Source organism: Lathamus discolor, chromosome 22, assembly GCF_037157495.1.
Source record: "Lathamus discolor isolate bLatDis1 chromosome 22, bLatDis1.hap1, whole genome shotgun sequence".
Taxonomy (NCBI): domain Eukaryota; kingdom Metazoa; phylum Chordata; class Aves; order Psittaciformes; family Psittacidae; genus Lathamus; species Lathamus discolor.
This window is the reverse complement of record NC_088905.1, coordinates 3,381,237-3,404,408: the sequence shown is the minus strand read 5'-3', so window position 1 is coordinate 3,404,408 and position 23,172 is coordinate 3,381,237. Positions and strand designations below refer to the sequence as shown.

At 55.8% G+C, this 23,172-nt stretch overlaps 1 protein-coding gene across 1 annotated transcript; it reads left to right on the top strand.

Annotated features, from left to right (window-relative positions):
* The first annotated feature begins 8,850 nt into the window (after positions 1-8,850).
* On the top strand, positions 8,851-22,963 carry SFRP1 (secreted frizzled related protein 1). Its single transcript, XM_065659136.1, has 3 exons — positions 8,851-9,452; positions 13,236-13,313; positions 19,189-22,963. The coding sequence occupies exons 1-3, from the start codon at positions 8,927-8,929 to the stop codon at positions 19,509-19,511; spliced, it is 927 nt and encodes a 308-aa protein (XP_065515208.1). The 5' UTR covers positions 8,851-8,926; the 3' UTR covers positions 19,512-22,963.
* The last annotated feature ends 209 nt before the right edge of the window (positions 22,964-23,172 follow it).

Here is a 23,172-nt window from a genome sequence, read left to right as displayed (position 1 = left end):
AAAGAATAATTAATTTCTGCTTCCTCATGCAAATCCTCTGACCAATCATTTAGGGATCAGGGGCGCTTCAGCTTCTTGTGCAAATTCCAAACTGAAGGCCTGGCAGAGAGAGAAAAAAAAAAAAAAAGGGAAAAAGCAAGTGAATGGATTTACTTTTCTAAGAACCAGAATTAACAAAGGTTCCATTTTCCATGGTTCTGCGCCTGGCCAGACAGCCCTTGCTGACAAGCTCTCAAAAAACATGTGTTGGGCTGTTGAAAAGGCCCCAGTGTTGACTGACAGACAATTGAAGTGACAAATTGTTCCATTGTACTTGGCAGGGAGAGCGCTGTATTAGATAATTAGGGCGAGGAGGGAAGCGGCAGGTCACAGGTCAGAAGACACGTCTGACCCTGCTTTCTGAAAGCTCTGAATGGAGCCCGCGCCCAGGAACGCAGCGTGATGCTTCTCCTTCCTTTGCGATGATTAAGAGCTAACGAAGATGGAGCAAGGACCGGCTCCCTGCGCGCCATGGGATCCAGTGGTACCCAAAGCATCGCTCGGCCGTGCAGCACACAGCACTGGGCATCCTTTGGCATGGGTGAAGCGGTGAGGATGCCATGGGAAGACACGAGCAAACAGTGGGACAGGCTGAGGAACGTGCCACTCGGCTCAGACCCATTCGCACCGCACAACCCGGATGGTCCGTGGTTTGAATTGGCAGCAAAACACGCAACATCCAGCCCGGAATTCCATCCCAGGGCATGGACACCTTCCTCATCAAGCCCGTGCGGCTCAGTCCGTGGGCATCAGCATGACCAAACTGCTGGGGTGTTTTTTGCTGGCTGCAAATAGTACAGCTAATAATTATTGAAGCCTCTCTCCCACCATAGAAATGAAATATGGCATGGAATCACAGCACAGCTACTCCATTGAGAGCGCTGCTCGGCTGAGTAATACCAATAATTCAAAACAGATGAGCCAAAGGCTCGAGCACTATAGACCCAGTATCCCGATGTGCCCTGACCCCAGGAACTCGCTGAAAGTTACCTTGAGACTCGCCAGAGCTCTTTGTAACTTCTGTGAGGGTTATTTATTGCAAAGTCATAAATATTTGTTATGGATTTTCTCCATCAATCCCTAGAATGAATGAGGTTAGAAGAAATTTATGTCCTCGGATTTTGGGCATGTGTTTCTCAGGCCAGGGAGGAAAAAGTGGGATCTCCATTGTGCAGAGGACGGGCCTTGGGCCCTGTTGCTAATGAATTCCCTTCCTCAAATGGTTTAACATGCACAGTACAGTTGAGCAGGGAGGAGGGAAGGATGAAATCTCTTTTAAAGTCCTCCATAAGCTCATTTATGGGGGAAGGAAAAGTCTTTTTCCCTGTTCTCCCACCCGGATGACCTTTGAGCCCATTGAAAACCTGACATTCGGGAGTGGTGGTGCCCAGGGAAGAATCTACGTCGGTTCTCTGTGCTGACCTTTCTTGGTCCCACATCACCCCATGGATGGAGAATGGGCACTTTGCCTGCACCCTCATTTTAATCCCTGTGAGAGCAGGATCCTGCACCTCCTTTCCAGCTGCTGTGAAGTGGTTGCATGGGACACGCTGGCAGCCTGTGTGTCTCTATGGTGATTCACACAGTCCCATGTCCGTCTGTCCAGCCACCCAACAGCTCCTGAAAAGGTTTGCATGAATGAGCTGATCTAGCTTTGTTTCTGCTCCCGTGGCTTGCCCTTTACCCTCTGGCCTTTGCCCAACTCCGTGGCCAGGGGAGCGAGGGTTTGGCCACAGATCACTGCACATCTGGCCAGATGCTCCCATAGACACAATGAGCTGGGGCAGGGGCAGCACCAAACACGGCACCTTTCTCCTGCTGCCAAAAGACTTCAGTGTGGGTCCAGCACTGGGAAAATGGATGCTGCTTCCCCCATATCCATCCTGCTTCTCTTCCACTGTGCCTGTGTGATGCAGCAAACAGAGGCCTGGCCAGCGCTGGCTTCCCCTGCACAGTGAGCCCTTGGGTAGACCTGGCAGCTCTCAGCTGGGGCAAGGGGATGCTGCCACAGCTGTGGGGTTCTGTGTGTGTTGCTTGGCTGAAGAAGAGTGACCCCTTGGCTTGGCTGCATCTGGGAGCTTTCTCTTGCCTGCTGATGAGGCTCCTGGGTCTTGGTCTGTTGCAGTACATCCAGTCACAGGATGCTTTCACATCCCTCCTACCCCTGAGCGATGCCTGGCACAGACCAGGTTAAGGAGCTGAGTGTGTCCTGCATCCAGTCAATTGCTGGGAAGCAGCCAACAGGCTGGAGAAGAAGGCATTCTGAATTGCCTTCTTTTCTTCCACGTGTATCCCTAGGAAGAAACAGCCTTCTCTTTCACTTCTTGCCTGTTGCAATGGGGAAGTCTGTCCCGTGCAGCTGATTGCAGTTTCCCTGCTCACAGGTCATGGATGAGCTGGGAGTGCCGAAGCCCTGTGTAGATTTCGTGGCGTAGCTGCATGTCCCGTGGCATCCAGATCACAGTGACAACACATGCAAAACCAGTGTGTGCCCAATGAGTCTGTGCTGGGTAATGTGGTAGTGGGAAACGTTGACAGAGGGAGCATGACACCAGGAGCTATTTGCTCAATCAATGATTTACCAGATGTGTACACTGTACTAAAGGCTTGTAAACATCCTTTAATGGCCAGCTGTAAATCCAGGCAGGAGCAGTGCCAGCTTCATCTCCATTGGACGTGCTTTAGGAACAGCAGCGAGAGGGCTCTGAATCACTGCGTTATGGGCTCTGTCAGCTCTGCAATTGTGTATGTAAATCAATGAACTGAAGTCCTTAGGCCAGAATTATGTGGATGTCAGGAAAGGTTTTATGATCAGCAGCTTTTCCTTCCCCGGGTTCCCTGCAGTTTCTTGTCTTCCACATCTCCAGAACATGGGCTTTCCATCCCAGTGCCCCAAGTGCATGGCTGTGTTTTCACTGACCAAGTTGGAAGTCTCTTTTGTTAACCACTGAAGCAAAGCGTCATTAGCGAGAAGTGCAGAGCGTACACAAAGAGGAACTTGCCAAATTACTAATAAGCAGAAACTCCATCCATCTTAATGAGACAGGGTTAAGAAAATAGCAACCTAGAAGATACACAATGGAGCCTTTCCAGGCTCTTTATTTATTCCTGTTAGGAAGAGGTTCAGACACTCCATCGCTGGTGCTGCTCGGAGACTCTCGCATGGTTTCCGAACCAAAGGCTGCTTCTGCTCTTGCGAGTCATTCAGCATGAGCAAGTTAAGTAAAGAAGGGTGGCAAGTTAAGTAAAGAAGGAAGGAATGGTTGGAGGGATGGTGAATATCTGGCCTCCAAACAGACGAAACGCTGGTTCCAGGCCAAGCTTGTGCTGGGCAGCAGATGAGGTGCAGTGCTCATGGTGGGAATGGGGAACGGTGCTGTGGGCTGGGGAGGGGATGCTGCGTGGTGCTGGTTATATAAAATCAGAGAATCCCAGCTTGGTTTGGGTTGAAGGGATCTTAAAGCTCATCCAGTTCCAGCCCCTTGCCACGGACAGGGACACCTTCCACTAGAGCAGCTTGCTCCAAGCCCTATCCTTGAACACTGCCAGGGAACACTTCTTTGGGGAACCTGTGCCAGCGCCTCAGCATCCTCACAGGGAAAAACTCCTTCCTTGCATCCAACCTGGCTTTCCCCTCACTGAAGCAGCCACAGGTCCCCGTCTGCTCCATCACCATGGGCCGAGGCCCCATCTCTCTGTGATTTACGGCTCCCTGGCGACCGGCACCACTTCCCAGGTTCCTCTGGCAGCACGGAAGGCGTTTGCACCATTCCGAGGTGCCTCCACACCTGTGATCCCAGCCACATACTTCTTTTGTTGGCTAAGGAACGACTTGCAGCCCATTTCACACCAGCAGCTCAGCTGCTGGCTATTTTACAGCGCTCGCTGTATGTTATTCAGACTTTATATACGCTACAGACCCTCTCAGCAGCCTGCACCTGGTCCAGGGCAAAGCTGAGCCTCAGAGAGAAGAATGTGCTGTAATGCAGCAAGTTATTACAGGATAAATATTTATAAGCCCCTGTAAATATTTGCCATCAGTTCCCTCCTGGGACGAGGGGGCAGACGGTCAGAGTTTCAGCCGTGCTGAAGGCATTAGCTGTTGTAGTTCTTTATGTGCTATCTCAGCTAGTAAAGCTTTTGTTGATTGTGTTCAGTTATAGCATTTAATGGTGCTAATTTCACACTAGCAGGAGACAGTGGCTGCAATTGGTGCGCACCTTGATCCTGGCCCTGCTTGGCGGCCGCATCCTTTGCTTTGGGATCTAAAGCAAATATCCCCTCGGGAGCCCAGGAGCCATCCTGCTGCAGGAGGAGGTGTGAGAGCCCCATGGTGCTGGGGTGATAGAGGCTGTCCCATGCGGGGATGTGGCAGGTGGCTGCATCCCTTCCTTGGAGCAACGTGGGTACCATGAGCCCTGGCTGATCTCATCTCCACCATCGCTGCCGCCTCTGTTGGGGCTGGGACGGTGGGAAACCATGGCAGAAATGCCAGGGCAGGCAAGGCCATGACTCCTCCATGCCCTCAACCGCAGCAGTAAAACAATGGGCCCTGGGCCCTAGCGCTTGGGGATTGTTGCACGGGACTATCTGGGGGCTCCACTTTGCTGCTCATGCACGAAAGGCAGTCATTTGGCAAAAATCAGCTCAGTTAGCAGGCATTGTTCCTAAAGAGCCCGGAGCTGAATGGGCTCAGGGCTAATATATTCTATTATCCCACGCCTGCCTGTTTCCCGGGGTGGCACGGAAGGAAACGCGCATTCCAGGGCTGTGCGGCCAGGGCAGAGCAGGGAGGCCAGGAAGGGGCAGGAAGGCATGTGCACCCCAAGGGTCCCTTCGATGCTGAGTGCTCACTGGTGGGGAATGTGGATGTGGATGGATGTGGATGTGATGTGAATGTGGATAGATGTGGATGTGGATGGATGTGGACATGCACATGGATGTGGATGTGGTTGTAGATATGGATGTGTATGAGAATGGATGTGGATGTGATGTGGATATGGATAGATGTAGATGTGGATGGACGTGGATGTGGATGTGATGTGGATATGGACAGATGTATATGTGGATAGACGTGGATGTGGATGTGAATGTGATGTGGATGTGGATGGATGTGGACATGGATGTGGATGTGGATGAGAATGGATGTGGATGAGAGCAGATGTGGATGTGATGTGGATATGGATAGATGTGGATGTGGATGGATGTGGCTATGGATAGATGTGATGTGGATGTGGATGGATGTGGACATGGACGTGGACATGGATGTGGATGTGGATGAGAATGGATGTGGATGAGAGCAGATGTGGATGTGATGTGGATATGGATAGATGTGGATGTGGATGGATGTGGCTATGGATAGATGTGATGTGGATGTGGATGGATGTGGATGTGTATGAGAATGGATGTGGATGTGAATGTGGGTGGATGTGGAGCAGAGGGATCTGCGGAGGGGTCGGAGTGCGTGGTCCAGCAGGCTGTGGATGAACAATGGAGCCGGGAAGAAGTGCAGTTAATGGGGCTGTTCAAAGGGAAGGGGAGCACTGGGCAGAGCCGAAACGGGGCACATTGCAAAACCTCTCATTATTCCATAAGAACATGCTCACCCCTGTGGGAGCGGCAGCAATAAATGGCTGTAAATCAAAGTGAAACGGTGACATTAGAGACTATGCAGAGATTTCACAACCAGTGGGCGACAGAACTGTGAACGGGAATGGCTGCACAGGCTTCCCTCTGAAAAGTTAATGCCCGGTTTGGAAGGGGTTTGTTGGAAGAGCAGCCCTTTCTGGGCAGCTGCTATTTAAGCGGCCTTGTACTGTGTGTTAAGCAATTTAGTGGTCTAGACCAGAGCTGTTGGCTTTTTTTCTGCCTTTTTTTCCCTTCTGCTTTTTGGGGTTTGTTTTTTTGTTTTTTTTGAAGAAAAGCTATTTTCTGGGCAGTTGTATTCCAGTGGACAATTCCTTCCGGGATTCCCACCAAGGCTGCTGCTGGGGATGTGGTATCAGACACAGAAGAGAGAAGGGAGCCAGCAAAAGGCCCTTCTGGGCTGAGTTCAAGAACTGTCCAGGCTTTGAGCGTGGATGGGTTTTGCAGCCAAATGCTGTCCTGTAGCCTTCCCACTTGGATCAGGAGCACTGGCCTGTGGCCTGGTGAGGGTACAGCCAGGCCAGGGTCAGTGCGGGATGCTCCAGCAGCACCCATCACTGCAGTGCCCATGAGAAGGATGTTTTCCCTGCTCCGTGTGGACTCAGCTGAGTCCCCATCCTACCTATGACGTCTCTATCACTGTCATGTCTCCGTGGCACTACTCAGACTGTAGTATGCTGCTGTCACACAGAGGATGCTGCTGTCACACAGAGGATGCAGCTGGGGATAACCAGAATCCTGGCTGGATTTATCACAGTGTTACCGCTGCCTTTGGAGAGCTCCCTAACTTCCCAACCAGAGTTTCCCAAGTCCCCATCCTATCTGTGATGTTTCCATCACTATCATGTTTCTATGCCTGCAGGGACACTGCCGTGTTTTCTACATTCTCACGAGATGTCTCAGTGTTTCTGAACTGATTTGGGTAAAAGCATCTTTCAGGCTCTCAGAATTTCCCAAGGGATGAGGAGTCCATTCTGCAGCAGTTTCTTGGTGCTTTGCTCCCATTTCCTGAGCCAAAGCAGCAGGAGAGGGTCCGCTTCATCCAGTTCCCTCTTAAGCTGCTGGCACCTATGGCATAGGCTCCTCTGGTTTACTGCTGAATTCTCCACTTCATTAGCAGTGCTAACTGGCCTCTCTCTTCTGCTGGCCCGCAGGTGAAAGTGGCTCTTTCACGCTTCCAGGCAGCAGAGCCTCTTCCATTTACCTCTCAATGAGCTGTAGTTCCTGTCTTAAACAGCACAAGCTGTTGAAGCAAAAGGCAGCAAGAGTAACGGGAGCGTTGTATGAGTTCGAAGGAGGGAGCTCAGGGGAGCTCCGGGGACACGTGGGCAACCCGATGGCCAGATCTTGGGCATGTGGGGACTGGGATGGCTCCTTCTGCCCCTGCGTGTGCAGAGGGCCACAGCGTGCCCAGCTCTTGGCTTTGGAGGGCAGCAAGGCACTGCAGGCCCTCGGGAGAGCGGCAGCCCATACCTGCCCACTGCGGTGGGATGCGTGGCTGCAACTGTGGCCTGAGAAGCTGGCAGGAACCATCCCCCCATTGAGCTCTGGACCTGTGGCTGACAATGCTGCTCATCCACTCTACACGTGCCCTTTTCTCGCACAAGGTGGTGAGGAACTGGCACTGCTGCTGCTGGGGAGCAGAGGATGCGGCTGGGGAGCAGAGGATGCGGCTGGGGAGCAGAGGATGCTGCTGGGGGAGTAGAGGATGCCGCTGGGGGAGTAGAGGATGCTGCTGGGGAGCAAAGGATGCGGCTGGGGAGCAGAGGATGCTGCTGGAGAGCAAAGGATGCAGCTGGGGAGCAGAGGATGCTGCTGGGGAGCAGAGGATGCGGCTGGGGAGCAGAGGATGCTGCTGGGGAGCAGAGGATGCAGCTGGGGAGCAGAGGATGCGGCTGGGCAGCAGAGGATGCTGCTGGAGAGCAAAGGATGCAGCTGGGGAGCAGAGGATGCTGCTGGGGAGCAGAGGATGCGGCTGGGGAGCAGAGGATGCTGCTGGGGAGCAGAGGATGCGGCTGGGGAGCAGAGGATGCGGCTGGGGAGCAGAGGATGCTGCTGGGGAGCAAAGAATGCGGCTGGGGAGCAGAGGATGCTGCTGGGGAGCAGAGGATGAGGCTGGGGAGCAGAGGATGCTTCTGAGGAGCAAAGGATGCTGCTGGGGAGCAGAGGATGCGGCTGGGGAGCAGAGGATGCGGCTGGGGAGCAGAGGATGCTGCTGGGGAGCAAAGGATGCAGCTGGGGAGCAGAGGATGCGGCTGGGGAGCAGAGGATGAGGCTGGGGAGCAGAGGATGAGGCTGGGGAGCAGAGGATGCTGCTGGGGAGCAGAGGATGAGGCTGGGGAGCAGAGGATGAGGCTGGGGAGCAGAGGATGAGGCTGGGGAGCAGAGGATGCGGCTGGGGAGCAGAGGATGAGGCTGGGGAGCAGAGGATGCGGCTGGGGAGCAGAGGATGCGGCTGGGGAGCAGAGGATGAGGCTGGGGAGCAGAGGATGAGGCTGGGGAGCAGAGGATGAGGCTGGGGAGCAGAGGATGCTGCTGGGGAGCACAGGATGCTGCTGTCGCACAGTGACTGCTGCTTTCACACAGCTCCCGCTGCCCTGGCAGGATCGGAGCCCGCTTTCCCAGGTGCGATTCCTCTTTAAGAAGCAGACCAACTGCTCCCCTGGTTTGTTGGTTTTTGGTTTTTTTTTTCCCCAAATTCCACCGGTTTTGCTGGAATTTGTCCACAGGGAATCCCCTGCGCGGCCCAGGCCCGCTCCTCGCGCACATCTGCAGCCGCTGCGGAGCGCCGGGGCCTCGGGGCTGCGTGTCCCGGGGGCGCCCCGGAGCCGCCGAGCCCCGCCGCTCGCACACGGCACCTGCCGGTGAACCGGGACCGGCTGCGGGGGGCACCCGGGGCACGGAGCTCCCTGCCCGGGGGCGCTCGACGCCGTCGGGGCCCGGGAGGGGCGGGGCGGGGCCTAGCGGAGCCGGCCGCTGATTGGCTCTTGAGGCCGTTGATTGACACCCGCGGAGCGGCTCTGATTGGCTGCCGGGGGCTCACAAACCCGCGGCGCGGCGCGGCGGGGCCAGACCGGGGCCGGGAGCGGAGGCAGCGGCGGGGTCGGGGCGGCTCCGGACGGGTACCGGGACGGGGGGGGGGCGGCGGCTCCGGCTGCGGGCAGGGAGCGGGGGGCCCCGGGCAGGGCGCAGCGGAGGGGCCCCGGCAGCGGGCGGCGCCGTCGGGGCTTCCGTCGCGGCGATGGGCAGCGTGCGGGGCGCCGCGCTGCGGGCGCTGGTGTCGGTGGCCGCCGGGCTGCTGGCGTGCGGCGGGGCGAGCGAGTACGACTACGTGAGCTACCAGTCCGACCTGGGCCCCTACCCGGGCGGGCGGTTCTATGCCAAGCCGCACCAGTGCGTGGCCATCCCCGCAGACCTGCGGCTGTGCCATAGCGTGGGCTACGATAAGATGGTGCTGCCCAACCTGCTGGACCACGAGACCATGGCCGAGGTGAAGCATCAGGCGAGCAGCTGGGTGCCGCTGCTCAATAAGAACTGCCACATGGGCACCCAGGTCTTCCTCTGCTCCCTCTTTGCCCCCGTCTGCCTGGACCGGCCGGTGTACCCGTGCCGCTGGCTCTGCGAGGCAGTGCGTGACTCCTGCGAGCCCGTCATGCAGTTCTTCGGCTTCTTCTGGCCCGAGATGCTCAAGTGTGACCAGTTCCCCCAGGATGATGTCTGCATTGCCATGACAGCCCCCAATGCCACCGAGGTCTCTAGGCCCAAAGGTAAGGTGTGAGCGGTGCTGCAGCCCTGCTCCTGGTGCTTGTCGCTGGGTGGATGGGGCAAGTGCTGGTCCAGGAGGGGCCGTGTGGGACTAAAAGGGTCTTGGGGCAGAAGGAGACTCACCCGAACTCTGCTCCTGCAGCCCATGAGGAGGGCAGGATCCCTCTATCCCAGAGCCAGGCCCTGGGGCAGATGGTGCAGGGGCACAGGGTGTGTGTGTGTGGCTGCTCTGGTCCCCATGATGGACCAGGGCTCTGACCCTCCATCCTCATGTGCTGCTCTGCCCTGGCAGTGGTTCCTCTCCCGAGCTGGACTCCTGCTGTTGGCAGCACACGGATGGGCGATGTGTCCCCCTTGTCCCAGAAATCACTGCCTGAGCAGCGTCAGTACTGACAGGAGCACCGGCACAGTGTTGAGCCATCCCCGCTTCCTGAGCAGCCCTGGGGTGCGATAAGAAGGGGCTGGTGAAGGGGATATGGTCCTTGTTTGCTCCCGTGTGTGTAGCAGGGCTGTCGAGTGCCAGCCCGCCTTGTTTGTGCGAGCTGCAATGAGTGTGGCTTGCTGCTGAAAACTTCAGGTAACTGATTTATCCCGGTGTCGCCCTGGCATTCCGCATCAGAGCGCTCAGGGAGGGATGTTTGCGGAGGGCTGTAAAAGTGCGATGCTTCCCCGTGTCCGGAGCCCCATCGGAAGGGATGGGCATTCCTGGTTTCACTTGCAGGCACTTGGGGATGGGGGGGGACCCGCTCATGGGGCTGGGCGACTGCTGTGGCTTCTGTGCTGTGTCCGGAGCTCATCTGGAGGGGAGGTGGCCCTTTGCAGTGGCCACTTGTGTGCGGTTACCATCACAGACAAAGGCTTCACGTTGTGCTGGGCTGGGAGCGCTCCCCCAGCCCGCCGGGGTTATCCCGCTCATCCCAGCGGGACTCATCCTTCAGAGTCATGGAATAGAAGGGGAGCAACCTGTTGTGGCTCGGCAGGGGCATGTGGAGGCGATGGGGTGAGATGCGTGTGCCCGTGCCGGGGCTGAGGTTTGGCTGCTCCCTTTGGATCCATCCTCTCCCCCTGCGGCACCGATGCTGGCCTCCTTGCCACGGCTGGAGGAAGCTCTTTGTTTTCCAGGAAGGCTCTAAATTCATCTGTCCCATGTGAACCTAGACCCTTGGTCAAGACCACAGCCGCGTCCTGTGCTGGGGGTGCAAAGGTCACTTTTATTCCCTAGGGATTGCAGCCAGATCTGAGCTTGCAGAAGAGCTGCCCCTTCCAAGGTCCAAAACGCTGTCTGCAGGTCCTTCCTTCGTGCCTGCATTAATCACCCCAGACCTGGGAACAGGCTTCTAAATAAGCAGCATCTGCAAAGCTTTTCCTTGTGTAAGTTTAACTTACTGATCACCTGTCTCCATAGCACCATCGAGGTGGGACACTCAGCTGGGACCCCTTTGCTCTTGAGCACTGGGGTGTGTTTCCTGTTGATCCCAAGAGGGTCAGAACCCAGCAGTGTCCCCCCTTTTTCTCTGGGCACTCGTAAGAACGAGCCCTTTCACTGTGTTTTCCCCCCCATTAACACCTCGAAATTGGAATTTGTTCCTGCCTCTCAAAGAGCTGACCTGCAGAATTCCTTTCTCCTTAAGCACGAGGCGGTAAAGCCTGCAGGCCCGCAGGATGCATCAGGGGAGTTGCAGATTAATATAGTATTACACATTCCTTCTCCTGCCCCGGGAGTAAGCTGGCTCTAAAGCCAGGCATTAGAGAATGGTCAGCAGGGAAGAAGCAGGCGAAGGCTGCGCTAGGAGTAGAGGTGTCAATGGCAGGAGGTGGCTGTGCTCCTGACCTTGGTGTCATGGGGTGTCCCATAGGAGGGAAGCATTTCCCTTCCCCTTGCCATGGGGCAGTGTCCCCATGAGCCCTGCAGGCGCATCCATGCCGTGGGCGAGCGCTGGGTACCACGGCACCCCCCGGCACAGCAGGGATGCAGCAGTGGGATGTGCGCATGGCGGAGGCTGCTGCTGGGACATCCACAGGGCAGAGGCTTGTCCATGGGGAGCAGAGCTTTGGCAGGACGTGGCTGGCAGCCGTGTTTGTGGGAAGGGGAGGGATGCGCTGCCCTACGGGTGGCTGCTGGCCCTGCTGCAGCACGGTGGGATCCCTTGGTGCCAGAGCCTTCCTGGGGCTGCTGGAGCAAAGCCCGTGTTCCACCAGGGAACAATGACTCTGAGTTTCCAATTTCTTCCTATTTCATTCCTTTGGTTGCCTGGAAAGCTCCTGGGGTGGGCGCAGCGCCTTGTCTGTCTGGCCCGTGTGGGCTCAGCCACTGTCCTAGTGCGCCCTTTGGCTGCTGAGGCACATGGAAGTGCTTTGCACAATGGGATGTGTGGAGATGAACTGATGCTGGCAGGTTCCCATCTGTTCCCAAGGGTGGTCCCTATCGCGGTCACTAACTCCAGGCACTGCAGCAGGCACTGGGGCTGTCGCATCCCCTCTCCCTCTCATCCAGCGTGCAGCCTTGGGGGGGGAAGCATCCTGATGCTGATGTTAAAAATAGGGCGTTGGGGACGTCATCACATCCCCGAAGACTGGCTCCTGCCTCCGTCTCTCTGGGTTGAGACGGGTGAACGTGACATTGGGGTCGTGGAAAAGGCGGCTCTTGGGGATGGAGGCTTTTGGGGCCTGCAGACACTGGGGCTATTGGAGGGCCGGTTGCTCTGCATGTGTGAGTAATAAAGACGTGGTGCATGACCCCAGGAATTAGCATTTGGCACAGGACGCATTGGGAGGGAGGCAAGAGGGGAAGAACAAGCCACAGAAAACAAATGTCTCGCCTGAAACCCCGGGGGGCATCTGCGGCTGGGGAGGCTCTGCTCCGTAGGTGGCATGGGTCGTGGCTGTGCACCCTCCCTCTGGGAGAGCTCTCCGGTGTCTGGTCCAGCAGCGCTGTGGGTTCTGCTGGACGGGGCGAGCGCTCCGTCTGCACGCAGGGACCTGCAGATGTTTCAGCCCCAAGAATAACTCCCTTGTGTGGGAATGAGCCCTCGTCCTGCTGGACCAGGAGCAGCATCTCCTGGCTCAGCCTCTGTGCCTCTGGGTGGTCTCTGCTCCACTTGGAGATGGGAGCCTGGAGATGGATCTCGGTGCCTGGGTGATGCGGTCCCAACGAAACCTCCTGGGCTGGAAACCATCATCCCGAGGGGATGATGTGGAGGCTCTGCTCCGCTGGAGCCATGGGGCTGTGGGGTGGAGCCGGGCTCAAAACACAAACAGGAAGATGTCTGCTGGTGGGGTTGTGCTGGAGGAGCTTCTAAAGCAGGGTGTGAGAGCTGTGGGTCCATCACCAAGCAGTGCTGCTCTATGGGCTTACCATGCGGCAATCCCCAGCACTAAGGGGGAGCCAATCCTGACCTCCCTGCCTGGCTCTGGGGCAGCCCCTCAGCACGAGGGCACCATCCTGCTGTGGGGCAGGGCTTGGGCACCGTGTGCCTGCTTGGCACAGTGCAAGGAGGGAGCGTGAGCGGGCTGTGGGCCATGCCCTGCGGTGAGCGGCTGCCCTCAGCCGAGTGCCTGGCCCTCAACACCCCTCTCCTTGCCAGCACTGCCCTCGCTCTTGGCACTGCCTGTGCCTGGCCATGGCGATGCTGGAAAGGGGCTGGCAGGAGGCTCTCCTGACCCACAGCAGGGTGGTGCTCTGTGGGGCTGGCACCCCACGGCAGGCTGGAGGGCAGCGGTATGGCAGCACAGTGCAGCTGGTCCCTTGAGCCAGCTCCTCATCACCTCTTCTCTCCTCTTGCCAGGAACAACCGTGTGTCCCCCTTGTGACAACGAGATGAAGTCGGAGGCCATCGTGGAGCATCTGTGTGCCAGCGAGTTCGGTAAGGAGGGATGCTGGGGGCACCGGAGGGATGCTGCGGCTGGATGCTGGACCGCCGTGTGCCTGCGTGTTGTGACCAGCGATGTGGCCGTGCCTGCAGGCAGCACTGTCCTTCCCCGAGGCCAGCGTGCCTCTAGATGTCAGTGTCGGCGCGCATCAGTGGCGGATGGGACAGGGCTGGACACGTCCAGGATGTGTCCAGCTCCCGCAGCCCAGTGCACCCAGGGATGGGGACAGTGGGGTCCAGTGTTTGTGCTCCTCCATCACCCATCTGCGGTGCTGAGCATCCCACCCTGCCCCAGCGTGGGGTCGTGCACTGATGCAGGGATGCTGTGGGGCCCGTGCTGCAAGCAGGGAACTGAGTGGTGTGGGTCTGGGGATGGGGTAGAAGTGGCAGTGCCTGTTCTTTGGTGGGCTCAGTGGGGTTTGTAACTTAACCCTGCTGCTATATGCTTGTAGGACTGATGGGTAGTGTGGGCTCTCATTCTGCTTGCTTGGAGGAGTAAAGCAGCTTCCTCCAGGCTGCTGTTACCACTGGGTTTATCCAAGCGCTGATGTCAAACCTAGGTGTAAAACACCCAAAGCCAAGCTTGAAGAATGCAGAGCTACTCGAAAGCTGTCTTGAATGTACAATGAGAGTGAGCCAGACAATTGTAGGTAAGCGGAGCTTCATGTAAAAGCAAAAGCATCGCAGGGACAATGATTGGCTTTCTGAGATCAAACCCAGAATTAACTGGTTTTGACATCCTTTCTGGGCTATGTAACTTTCCCGGAAGGTTATTAAAGGCATATTGAACAAGGTGTGCATTCCTTGGGGATTAGCACTTGGATATGCCCTGCGCCAGAGCGCGCTGTGCAAACCCAAACCTGCTCTGCGTGCCGGCGCGTTCCCCTTTCTGCTGGAAATGAAGTCTGCTCTCCTGCGGGTTTGGAATGCCGGGAGCCCCGAGTTCAGCCGGGGCTTTTCCTAACAGGGAAAAGCATGGATGGGAACACCCGTGTGAGTGTTCCCAGGAATGTGCTGGGTAACGGATGCCTGAGCTCCGTGGCTGGGAATGGGGTTTGCTTTTCACCCAGGAGATGGGGTGACCAGGAGCTGCCCCATTGCATCCCTGGGGAGAGACTGGAGGCAGCTCCATGCTCTTGGATGGGGTCCACAGTGGACTTGGGGACCTCCACTGCCCATGGGTCACTGTGGTACCTGGTGCCTCCCCACACAAGGAGCAAGCTGAGGTGGTGCCCCACTGATGGGCAAGTGCAATACAAGTTCAACCCCATGCTTGTCATCAGCCTCTGCTGCTAAATACCCTCCCCGAGCTCCGAGCCAGTTACACAACAGGGAGCAGGGGCCAAACCAGAGGAATTCATGGCCTCGGAGATGCTGAATTGCCCACAGAGCGTGTTGGTTATGGGGAAATATTGTGGTGACAGCATCCAGAGGATGGAAACGTTTCTTGGCAAGCAGTGGGCAGATATAGGGTTACCGGGTACCAGGAGCAGCAAATAGAGGGGAGAGCTCTCGCTCTGCCTTCGTGATGGAAAACTGGTCGTGGCTTGGATGTGCTGTTGTCACCTGGCTCCTCCCTGCCAACAGACCTGCTCCTGTGGGTTTTCACTGGTGGAGGCTTCACTGCGTTCCTCCTTCTGTCACTGTGGTTTTCCTCCCATCCAGGAGGGTCCTGGCTGTGGGTAGAGCTGCCTCCAGATGCGTGCAGCTGGAGCAAGCAAAGAGATGTGATGCAGGTCATCCCTGGGAGGGAAGGCAGTGCAGGATGCTCGTGGGGATGCCCCAGCATTGACTTCAGGATGCAGAGCACAGTGCGTGGCCCTCGGATCTTTGTTTAGTTGCTGTCATGGGGTGATTTCTCATTGAGAGCTGTTTATCTGGTACTAGAATTGACTCCCAGCCCTCGAGCCTGAGGTTTCTCCTGCACATCCGCCAAGGCAAACACTGGCAGTTGACAGGTTACAGACCCTTAACAGAGCCAGACGTGTACAGTAAATGTTTAAACTAACGGGTGCTGCCCTGGTCCCTGCAGCAATGTTATTGTGGGGTTGCACTTCTATCCCAGCTACAGATGGGGCGCGAGGAGCACTTTGTTCACCATGGATGTACCAGGGGGGAGAGGTAACAGCCCTGGGAGTGATGCTGGTCTGGAGGACGGCGAAGGAAGAGAGAATCCAGCTGTGAGCATGGGGAGACTGGGAGGAAAAGGGACCAGGAGAGGGCCTTGGCTGAGCTGCTGGGGCAGCATCTTCACAGTAAAGAGCTTATCCGCAGCCTGAACTCCCCCTGTTTCAGTTTGAACCCATCACCCCTTGTCCTATCGCTCCAGTCCCTGATGAAGAGCCCCTCCCCAGCATCCTTGTAGCCCCCTTCATATACTGGAAGGACCAGTTTGGGGGCACTGGGCTAACTGGAGCTGAGCTTTTGGTGCAGCCCTGGGGGATGCAGGCTGAAGATGCGATCGCCCTCCCGTGCTCCACATCCCCCAGCCTCCTTGTGCTGCAGCCAGGGCTTGTTCCTCCCTCCCTGTGCTGGGCTGGCCCTGGCTTCATTCCTCTCTCTGTTTCTCTTAGTGATGTTATTTATTGTTTCTGCCCTTTCTCTGGGGTCCGGGGGGATCCTGCTCGAGGGCTCTCGCTGCACTGGGGACTGCAGTGCAATCAATACACGCTGTTTGTTTTTCCCCCTGACTGACAGCTCCTTGCCTGCAGCCTTCTCCCGTTACAGCCCTAATGTGTCTTCTGGCAGGTTTCCTCCTTCTGAGTGATTTCTAAAGGAAGGAGCAGCGAGGCTGAAGGAGCAGCAGAGCTTTCCCTTCTCTCCTGTTCCCTCCCCTGCCCCTGAGGGGCTGGAATGGGGCCCCTGCCTATGCAGGCAGGAGAGGAGCAGCAGGGATGATCCCAGGCTGCAGCGTGATGCTGAAGAGGGGCTGGTGCCTGCAATGCCAATGAGTGAGGTGCCTCGGTACGGGGCATCCCTTGGGGATGCGGAGAGAGCACCTGAGTGCTGGGGTTGGGGTCGGCAGCACTCGCACAGTGTTCCCGGTTTGCCTGGGATTCCTCTTTCCCCACGCTGGGAAGCGGGAGCTGGAGGGAGATTGATAGGAATTGTTCCAAGTGAGGAAACGCGAGTTGTGCTTTGTCAGGCTGGACCCCAACCAAAGCTCTGCGGGGCCTTTGGTGCTGCTGCTGCCAAGAGTAATTTGAGTCCGAGGGAGCAAACACTTTCATACACACGGACTTGTATTAGCAGGGATAAAAAGGGACATTTTTATATCTCCAGCGCTCCCTGTTCTCTCTGCATTAGGGATAACAGAGCTCTGGTACCACCTCATACGAGCTGTTTGGCACTGGGGCCTCATTCCTGGCTTGGTCTAAGGGGGTGCATCACTGCCAGCGGGAGCTGTGGCTGGTGATGGGGCAGCCGCCACTGGAATCAGAATCAACCGCATTGATAAAGACCTTAAGGTCATCACCTTCTCTTCTCCATCTGAACCCCCCAGGTCCCTCAGCCGTTCCCCATCACCGCTGTGCTCCAGGCCCTGCACCAACTCCATTGCTCTTCTCTGCCCCCCCTCCAGCACCTCAATGTCTTTCAGCTGGTATCCATGGCTGAGGATTGAATCTGTGCGAGCAAGCGCATCCTGGGCTCTCGGGGGCAATCCCTGCTCTTCTGCCCAGCACTGACCAGACCCGGTGTGGCGCGGGGGGAGCGGAGAGGCTGGGGCTCCCCAGGAGGAAGCTGTTTGCTTTGGCAGCTCCCTTGCATCCTGGAGCCAAGTCTGGATCCATCCCGCCTGAGCCTTCCCCACTGTTGGCAGCGGCGTGCCCAGGGCCGGGGGGATGCCAGGCGAGGCGCATGATGCTCCCCATGCCAAGCCCTTTACGCCTTAGGGAGCCAAGGGGCTGCCTCCCGCTGCGGTGGTGGATGAGCTCCTGAGCTGGGTGTGCAGGGAACGAATGTGCCCTCAGGCTGATGGGCAGGAGGATGCCAGAGCTGCCGGTCCGGCCCTGCTGCAGTGACTGTTGTGCTCATAAAGCAGGTCTGAGCGTGGGGAATGTGGCCTGAATAGCAGGGCCGAGAGCCAGGTCACTGGCAATGGGTGAGAACTGAGCAGTGGTTGTAATACCCTTGTTCTGGCTTGTGTGACTGCTTAGTCCATAGCAAAACCTGGTATTCCTTGAGCCAGGCTGACTTTTACCTGGGTGGTTGTGCCAACTCCCTCTGTTATCATAGCATCACAGCATGGTTTGGGTTGGAAGGACCTTATGGGCATCACTGGCTTGTGCACAGGGAACAGCTCCTGCAGCACAGGGTCGCCGGACCCTCTTTGTCCCCCGTGGGCTGTGGTACTTGGAGCTGAGCGGTTTCTCCTCTGCCAGATTGTTTTCTTCCTTTAGTACCAAGGATCTGAACTTGCAGTGATCAGAGCAGAGCAATTTGCAATCGAGCCAGTTTGGAAAGGTCTCTTAATGGCTGGTATTAAACCGTTCCTCCTGCTCTGGCAAGCGCTGTGCTCGGAGTCAGAAAGGATAAAGAAATGGAGGTTCACATTGCGGGATGCTGCTGCTGCTGCCCAATTAATGTCACGGAGCTTAGAGCTGCCTGAAAACAACTTGCTTCATTTTCCAGCTCTGTTGCAAACTGATCTGGTTCAGTGTCTTCAGCTCCTTAAAGCTGGAGTCCTTTCCGCCCCTTCAACATCCTCAGTTTGGGAAACAGATGCAATGAAAGCTTCGCTCAGGTTTCCAGTCCTGGATTGCTTTCTTGTACAGGAACAGCACAACACGAGAGGCCTCTTGGCAAGCACAAGCAGGTGCTTTTGGCACACGGGCAGGTAAATCCCATTGCTCCATGGCTGGGGGCACGAGGGTGATCCTGCTGCCTTAGGGTTGTCACTGTGCTGACATTCCTGTCTGGAATGGTGAGCAGAGCTGCTGTCCAGAGAGCAATGTGTGTTCATTGCTCCGAGTTCCAGCAAAGCAAGGCTTCAAGGAACGATGCTGCAGGGACCAATCTCCCTGCCAAAGCCACAGGATGCTGCACATTGTCTGCTGCAGAGGCTCTGAGAGGCAAATGAGAGGGGACAGCAGACAATTCATCACCTCTCCGAGCGCTGTTCATCCGCAGCTATGAAGTGAACTCCCAAATGATGGAAATATGTTAGTAATTTTTTGGCCACATGTGCTTCTCCCCAAACCCGAGGCAGAGCCAAATGGCGCAGAAGCGATGCTTTAATGTACAACACATTTCCATCATTTTTCCCATGTACACTGAATTCCTCTTCATGGTCATGGCTGAAGGAGCAGCGGGATTTGAGTGGAATTAACTGGGGGAAAACGCTGAAACCCAAAGAGGAAAGTATTTTTCCATGGGGGATGTAGGTGGAAGGGGCAGGCACGTGGCTGCCTCTGCACTGCTCCCATAGGCACAGCTCTTTGCTGGGGCTTCACTGCTCCAATGTGGAGATGTTCCCTGCTTGGAAACCTGTTCCACAGCCACCCAAGGGCCAGGAGTGACTGCAAGCAGATGCTTGGGAGGCCAGGTTGACCTTTTAAATGGCCCTTTCAAGAGTCTCCATGCGTAAAGAGCAGGGAAATCACCTTGTTTGCTCAGCTAACATTTTGCTAGCAAAGAGCATATCCCTGCCTGAGCAAGTCTCCCTCTCAAACAAAAAGCCCTTGGCACGCTTTGGGGAAGGGAAAGGGACATCAGTGTTTTCCCTGGTCATGGGGATGGCTCCACTTGTGGCCAGCAGGTCAAGCCATCGCTGGGAGAGGGGAGCAGGGGGATGCAGAGGCAAAAGCTTTGTGCCAGTGAACTGCTCAGGAGTCATTGGTTTCCCCCTTCTCTCTGGCTTCTTTTCCAGCTCTGAAGATGACCATAAAGGAAGTGAAGAAGGAGAACGGGGACAAGATGATCGTCCCGCGCAAGAGGAAGGCGCTGAAGCTGGGCCCCATCCGGAAGAAGAACCTGAAGAAGCTGGTGCTGTACCTGAAGAATGGGGCTGACTGTCCCTGCCATCAACTGGACAACCTCGGCCACTACTTCCTCATCATGGGCCGCCAGGTGAAGACCCAGTACCTGCTGACGGCCATCTACAAGTGGGACAAGAAGAACAAGGAGTTCAAGAAGTTCATGAAGAAGATGAAGTCTCCCGATTGCCCGACGTTTCCGTCTGTCTTCAAGTGATGGGCAATGGGGGAGCCGCTGCCTGGACCTGGCCGAGCCCTCCTGCTCCTTCCTTATGCTCCTTGGAGCTTCCCTTGCTGACCCCAGGCTCCCACCTCCGTGAGTGTGACGCGCACCAGGCGCGGTTCACGCCTGCAGCATCCAGCATCCTGCTGCTGTGTGGATGCGTCCGTTCATTTAAGCAGCAGCTACCAGGTAAAGAGGGCAAGCAGAGCGGGGCCAGGTTATGTCAGGAGGTGACACGCTTGCAGAAAGGACCCTCGTGACTGTCTTTGTGGCTGCAGGATCACCCTAAAGTAACTCCTGTTCGAACCAGAGCCTCCCGATTATCCTCACAATTAATAGTGGGCAACCTGTTATGACCTCTGATAAAACCTCCTCATAGCTAATTGTCCTCACTGTAAAAAAGCCCCATTGTAGTCTAAACCTGCTTAGTTTAAGCCTTAACCCTGGGGTCCTTGTGATGCCTTGATAGAGCTGGACTGGGGAGCCCCCCTCGACGAGCATCTCTTGTGATGTGCCACCGGGATGCCTGCGCTGGCCTCTGCACCCGGCCGAGCCTGGCACCGTGCTGGTCCTGCCCGGTGTGATGGAGCAGCAGCCACGTTCAGCTCAGCATCCCCACATCACCTTCCATGGCGGGGTTCCTGCGCACGTGTGGCCTTTGCAGCCCAGGGCTGTGGCCAGGGAGTGCTCCTGTCACTCCCTGACTTCACCAGTGATGCTTTCCTAGTTTCTTCAGGCTGCTGGCAAAGCACCAGGTTGCAGAAGGACCAGGACTTGTCCCTATGGATCGCTATAGGAAACGCATCGTCTCCATCTTTACCTCTTTGCAGTTGCTGTGGGAGCCCTCAGTTTCCAGGTTTTTATCTGTTTGATGTGTGACAGCTTGGCTTTGTGTCATTCTGGGTTTGGGCTTTTTTTTTTTCCCCCTAATCAAAATGTCATGTTAGCATGAGGTCAAATAGTTTATGAAAGACAAGGAATATTGGATCCAAATGATTACATTTATCGACCAAGCTGAAATTCATTATTCTGTTAATTGGACCAGTACTCTTTTCCATAGACCCCTCTTGCTCCACATTAATTTTACTGTCCTCCTTCCATTCACTGTTCTCATCAATCACAATTGCTCTTTACGAGGATGAATCTCTTGCCATCTGAGATAGTCCTATTGTATTGCAGTTAATAACAAACCCTCATTTTGGAGGTTTCAACCCGCCCCACTCAAAGCTGGTGAATCAATTGTTCCTTAGCTCGGGAGTGCTGTTTGTTCCCCATGTGCGAATAAACAGAGCCGTGGGCTCGACGGCGGAGGAATTCCATGAAGGAGCCAAGCGCCCTGCGGAGCCGTGTTGCACAGCGAACAGAGATGGATTTAGGATGTGAGCTCTGTAGAAGGTCCCGTTAGGCTGTCTTAGGCCACCGCTTGTAGTAGCGTTGTTTGATGCAGATTAATCATTGTAGATAATGTGCTTTATCAGTGAATTAAAGGAATTAACAAACCACAGGCTTCAACAGCACAGATTGATGAGGTGCAGTCATGGGGAAGGCGGACAGATCCAGCCTGGTCCCACAGGTCAGGGCCTGGAGCTGAGCTGGAAGGATGGTTACGCTGGAGCATCCTTGGCAACAGCGCCCGGCTCCTCCTCCCATTGGCTTTGCTTCCACAGCTGAAGAGGAATTGGGTGTGAATGAGGGATGCTCAACGCTTCCATTGTGCTGGGGCTTTATGCTGCCACCCAGGGTGCTGGTGAGTGTCCTCTTGGCCACCTCTGGCAACCTGCTGTTGATTCACTGCATTGAAAACACACACTTCAGCAGGAAGCAGCCGACCAAAGACCAAACCACGTCCCATGCACGTGGAGCCCCTTCCAGCCTTTGCCAAGCCTTGGATGCAGCAGTGGGTGAGGTGATGGTGCAGTGGCCTCTGGCACAGAGCATGGAAGAGTTGGGTGTGAGATTCTTAACGCCACTGGTGCTTTTCTCTGCACAAGCAGTTCAGAAACAATCAGTTCCTTCAAACGCCCCTCTCGCCGTGTGTGGTTGCCTTTGAGAAAGCAATTGGAGCTGCTGGGGAGGTTGGGATGTGGTATTCCAGACACGGGGATACCTGGCAAGTGATTTTACCCTTCTCTTGCCAAAGTGCTCCATAACTTGGCAACTGCTTCCATTGGGTCAACCGGGCATTGCTCCCCTTCCCTCCAGGCTCTTTTGGTACATAGAGGCTTTTGGTATCAATAGCAGCACTAAAAGGAAAGCGTTTCGTGTGCCATTGTGGTGTACCCCGCTCTGGTGCCTTTGCAGTCTGTTTTGATGTGACTTTCAATAGTTCATTTAGAAAAGTGTGGCAGAGGAGCAGGCAAAACCCCGTGGTTGTTGAGTTCACAGGAGTCCATAAACCCCGGGGTGATGGAGAATGCTGTGGGTACCCTTCTGGTGCGCAGGCAATGGGTGATGCTGCCAAAACCCCTGAGCCAGAAACAGCATCCTGTGTAAACCAGTGTGTCCGTGCAGCTGGGACCTTCTGGACATGGGGAAGGGCAGATGCTTTCTATTGTCTGAGCCTCCAGCTCCTCTGTGATCCATCCTTGCTGTGGGAGCCAAGGCCAGCAGACATTTGCCATGCAGCATCGTGCCTCTGTAGAGGTCTGGGGGATGCGAGAGCCATGCGGGCATCATGCACAGGGCTGGGATCAAGGGGAGCCCCATGGCTCAGAGCTGCGTTACCATGGGGTAACACCGTGTTCTGCCACTGCCGTGTGGCTGCGCAGGGACCGTGGTGCAGGGTGCTTTGCTTTGATCGCATCCCACAGGGTGGCAGGCGCTTGGGTGAGGTGATGGGGAGGGACGGACGGCGCAGGGGTGGTGGGGAGGCAGGCTCCCTCTCGCCCTGCCAAGCAGGACCAATGTGTGGGACATCAGCAGGGGACCAGGCTTGTGTGGCCATAGGCAGCATCCCTGCTCCCATAGCACAGCAGTCCCTACACATGCATGTTGGGCATAAAAGGGGTGAGGAGCTGGATGTGCTTGGCAGAGCTCTGCTCAGATTTAAGGGCTTTGCTTGCCTCATCTATGTCAGAGATGTGAGAACAGCTCAAGGTGCATACAAACTATCTCTTGAAGGGCAAATACTCGAAATAGGATTGTGATGGAGCATGTAGAAGCTGGTAAGGAGCGGACACGAAGTGCCTCAACGCAGGCACAAGCACGTGAGCAGAGCAAGAAGACCGTGGTGTCTTGGGACCCTCTCACACTAGCGCATCGCCTACTGCAGCAGAGCACCACTTGCCTTTCTCACAGTGTATTTAGATGAAGAAATCTGTACTTGATTGCTCTACTTTGTTTTAAACTTGTGGTTGATATAAACACATTATGGCTTCTGTTTTCTCTCTCCTGTGATTGGAACAAGAAACCCCTCAATAAAATGCCTTTTTTTTTTCCCTTTGAAAGCTGTTTTTATTGTTCCCTTTTTCAGCATCGGGTGCGTTACTCATCCCACGTGGTGCTGACGTCCAGGGCCCCAGTGCATCGCCTCTTTGTGAGCATCTTGCCCCTGCTGCCTGGCAAGGGATGATGTAAAGGTTTCAGTATTAGTTCCACAATGTTGGAGATAGAAAGGTCTATGTCAAATGACTACTGCTTGGTTACACCGGTTTGT

Excerpts from the sequence above, each read along its gene's own strand:
- SFRP1 (XM_065659136.1), top strand. The coding sequence starts at position 8,927 with ATGGGCAGCGTGCGGGGCGCCGCGCTGCGGGCGCTGGTGTCGGTGGCC. Across the intron at positions 9,453-13,235 it reads CGAGGTCTCTAGGCCCAAAG|GAACAACCGTGTGTCCCCCT; the intron begins GTAAGGTGTGAG and ends TCCTCTTGCCAG. Across the intron at positions 13,314-19,188 it reads TCTGTGTGCCAGCGAGTTCG|CTCTGAAGATGACCATAAAG; the intron begins GTAAGGAGGGAT and ends CTTCTTTTCCAG.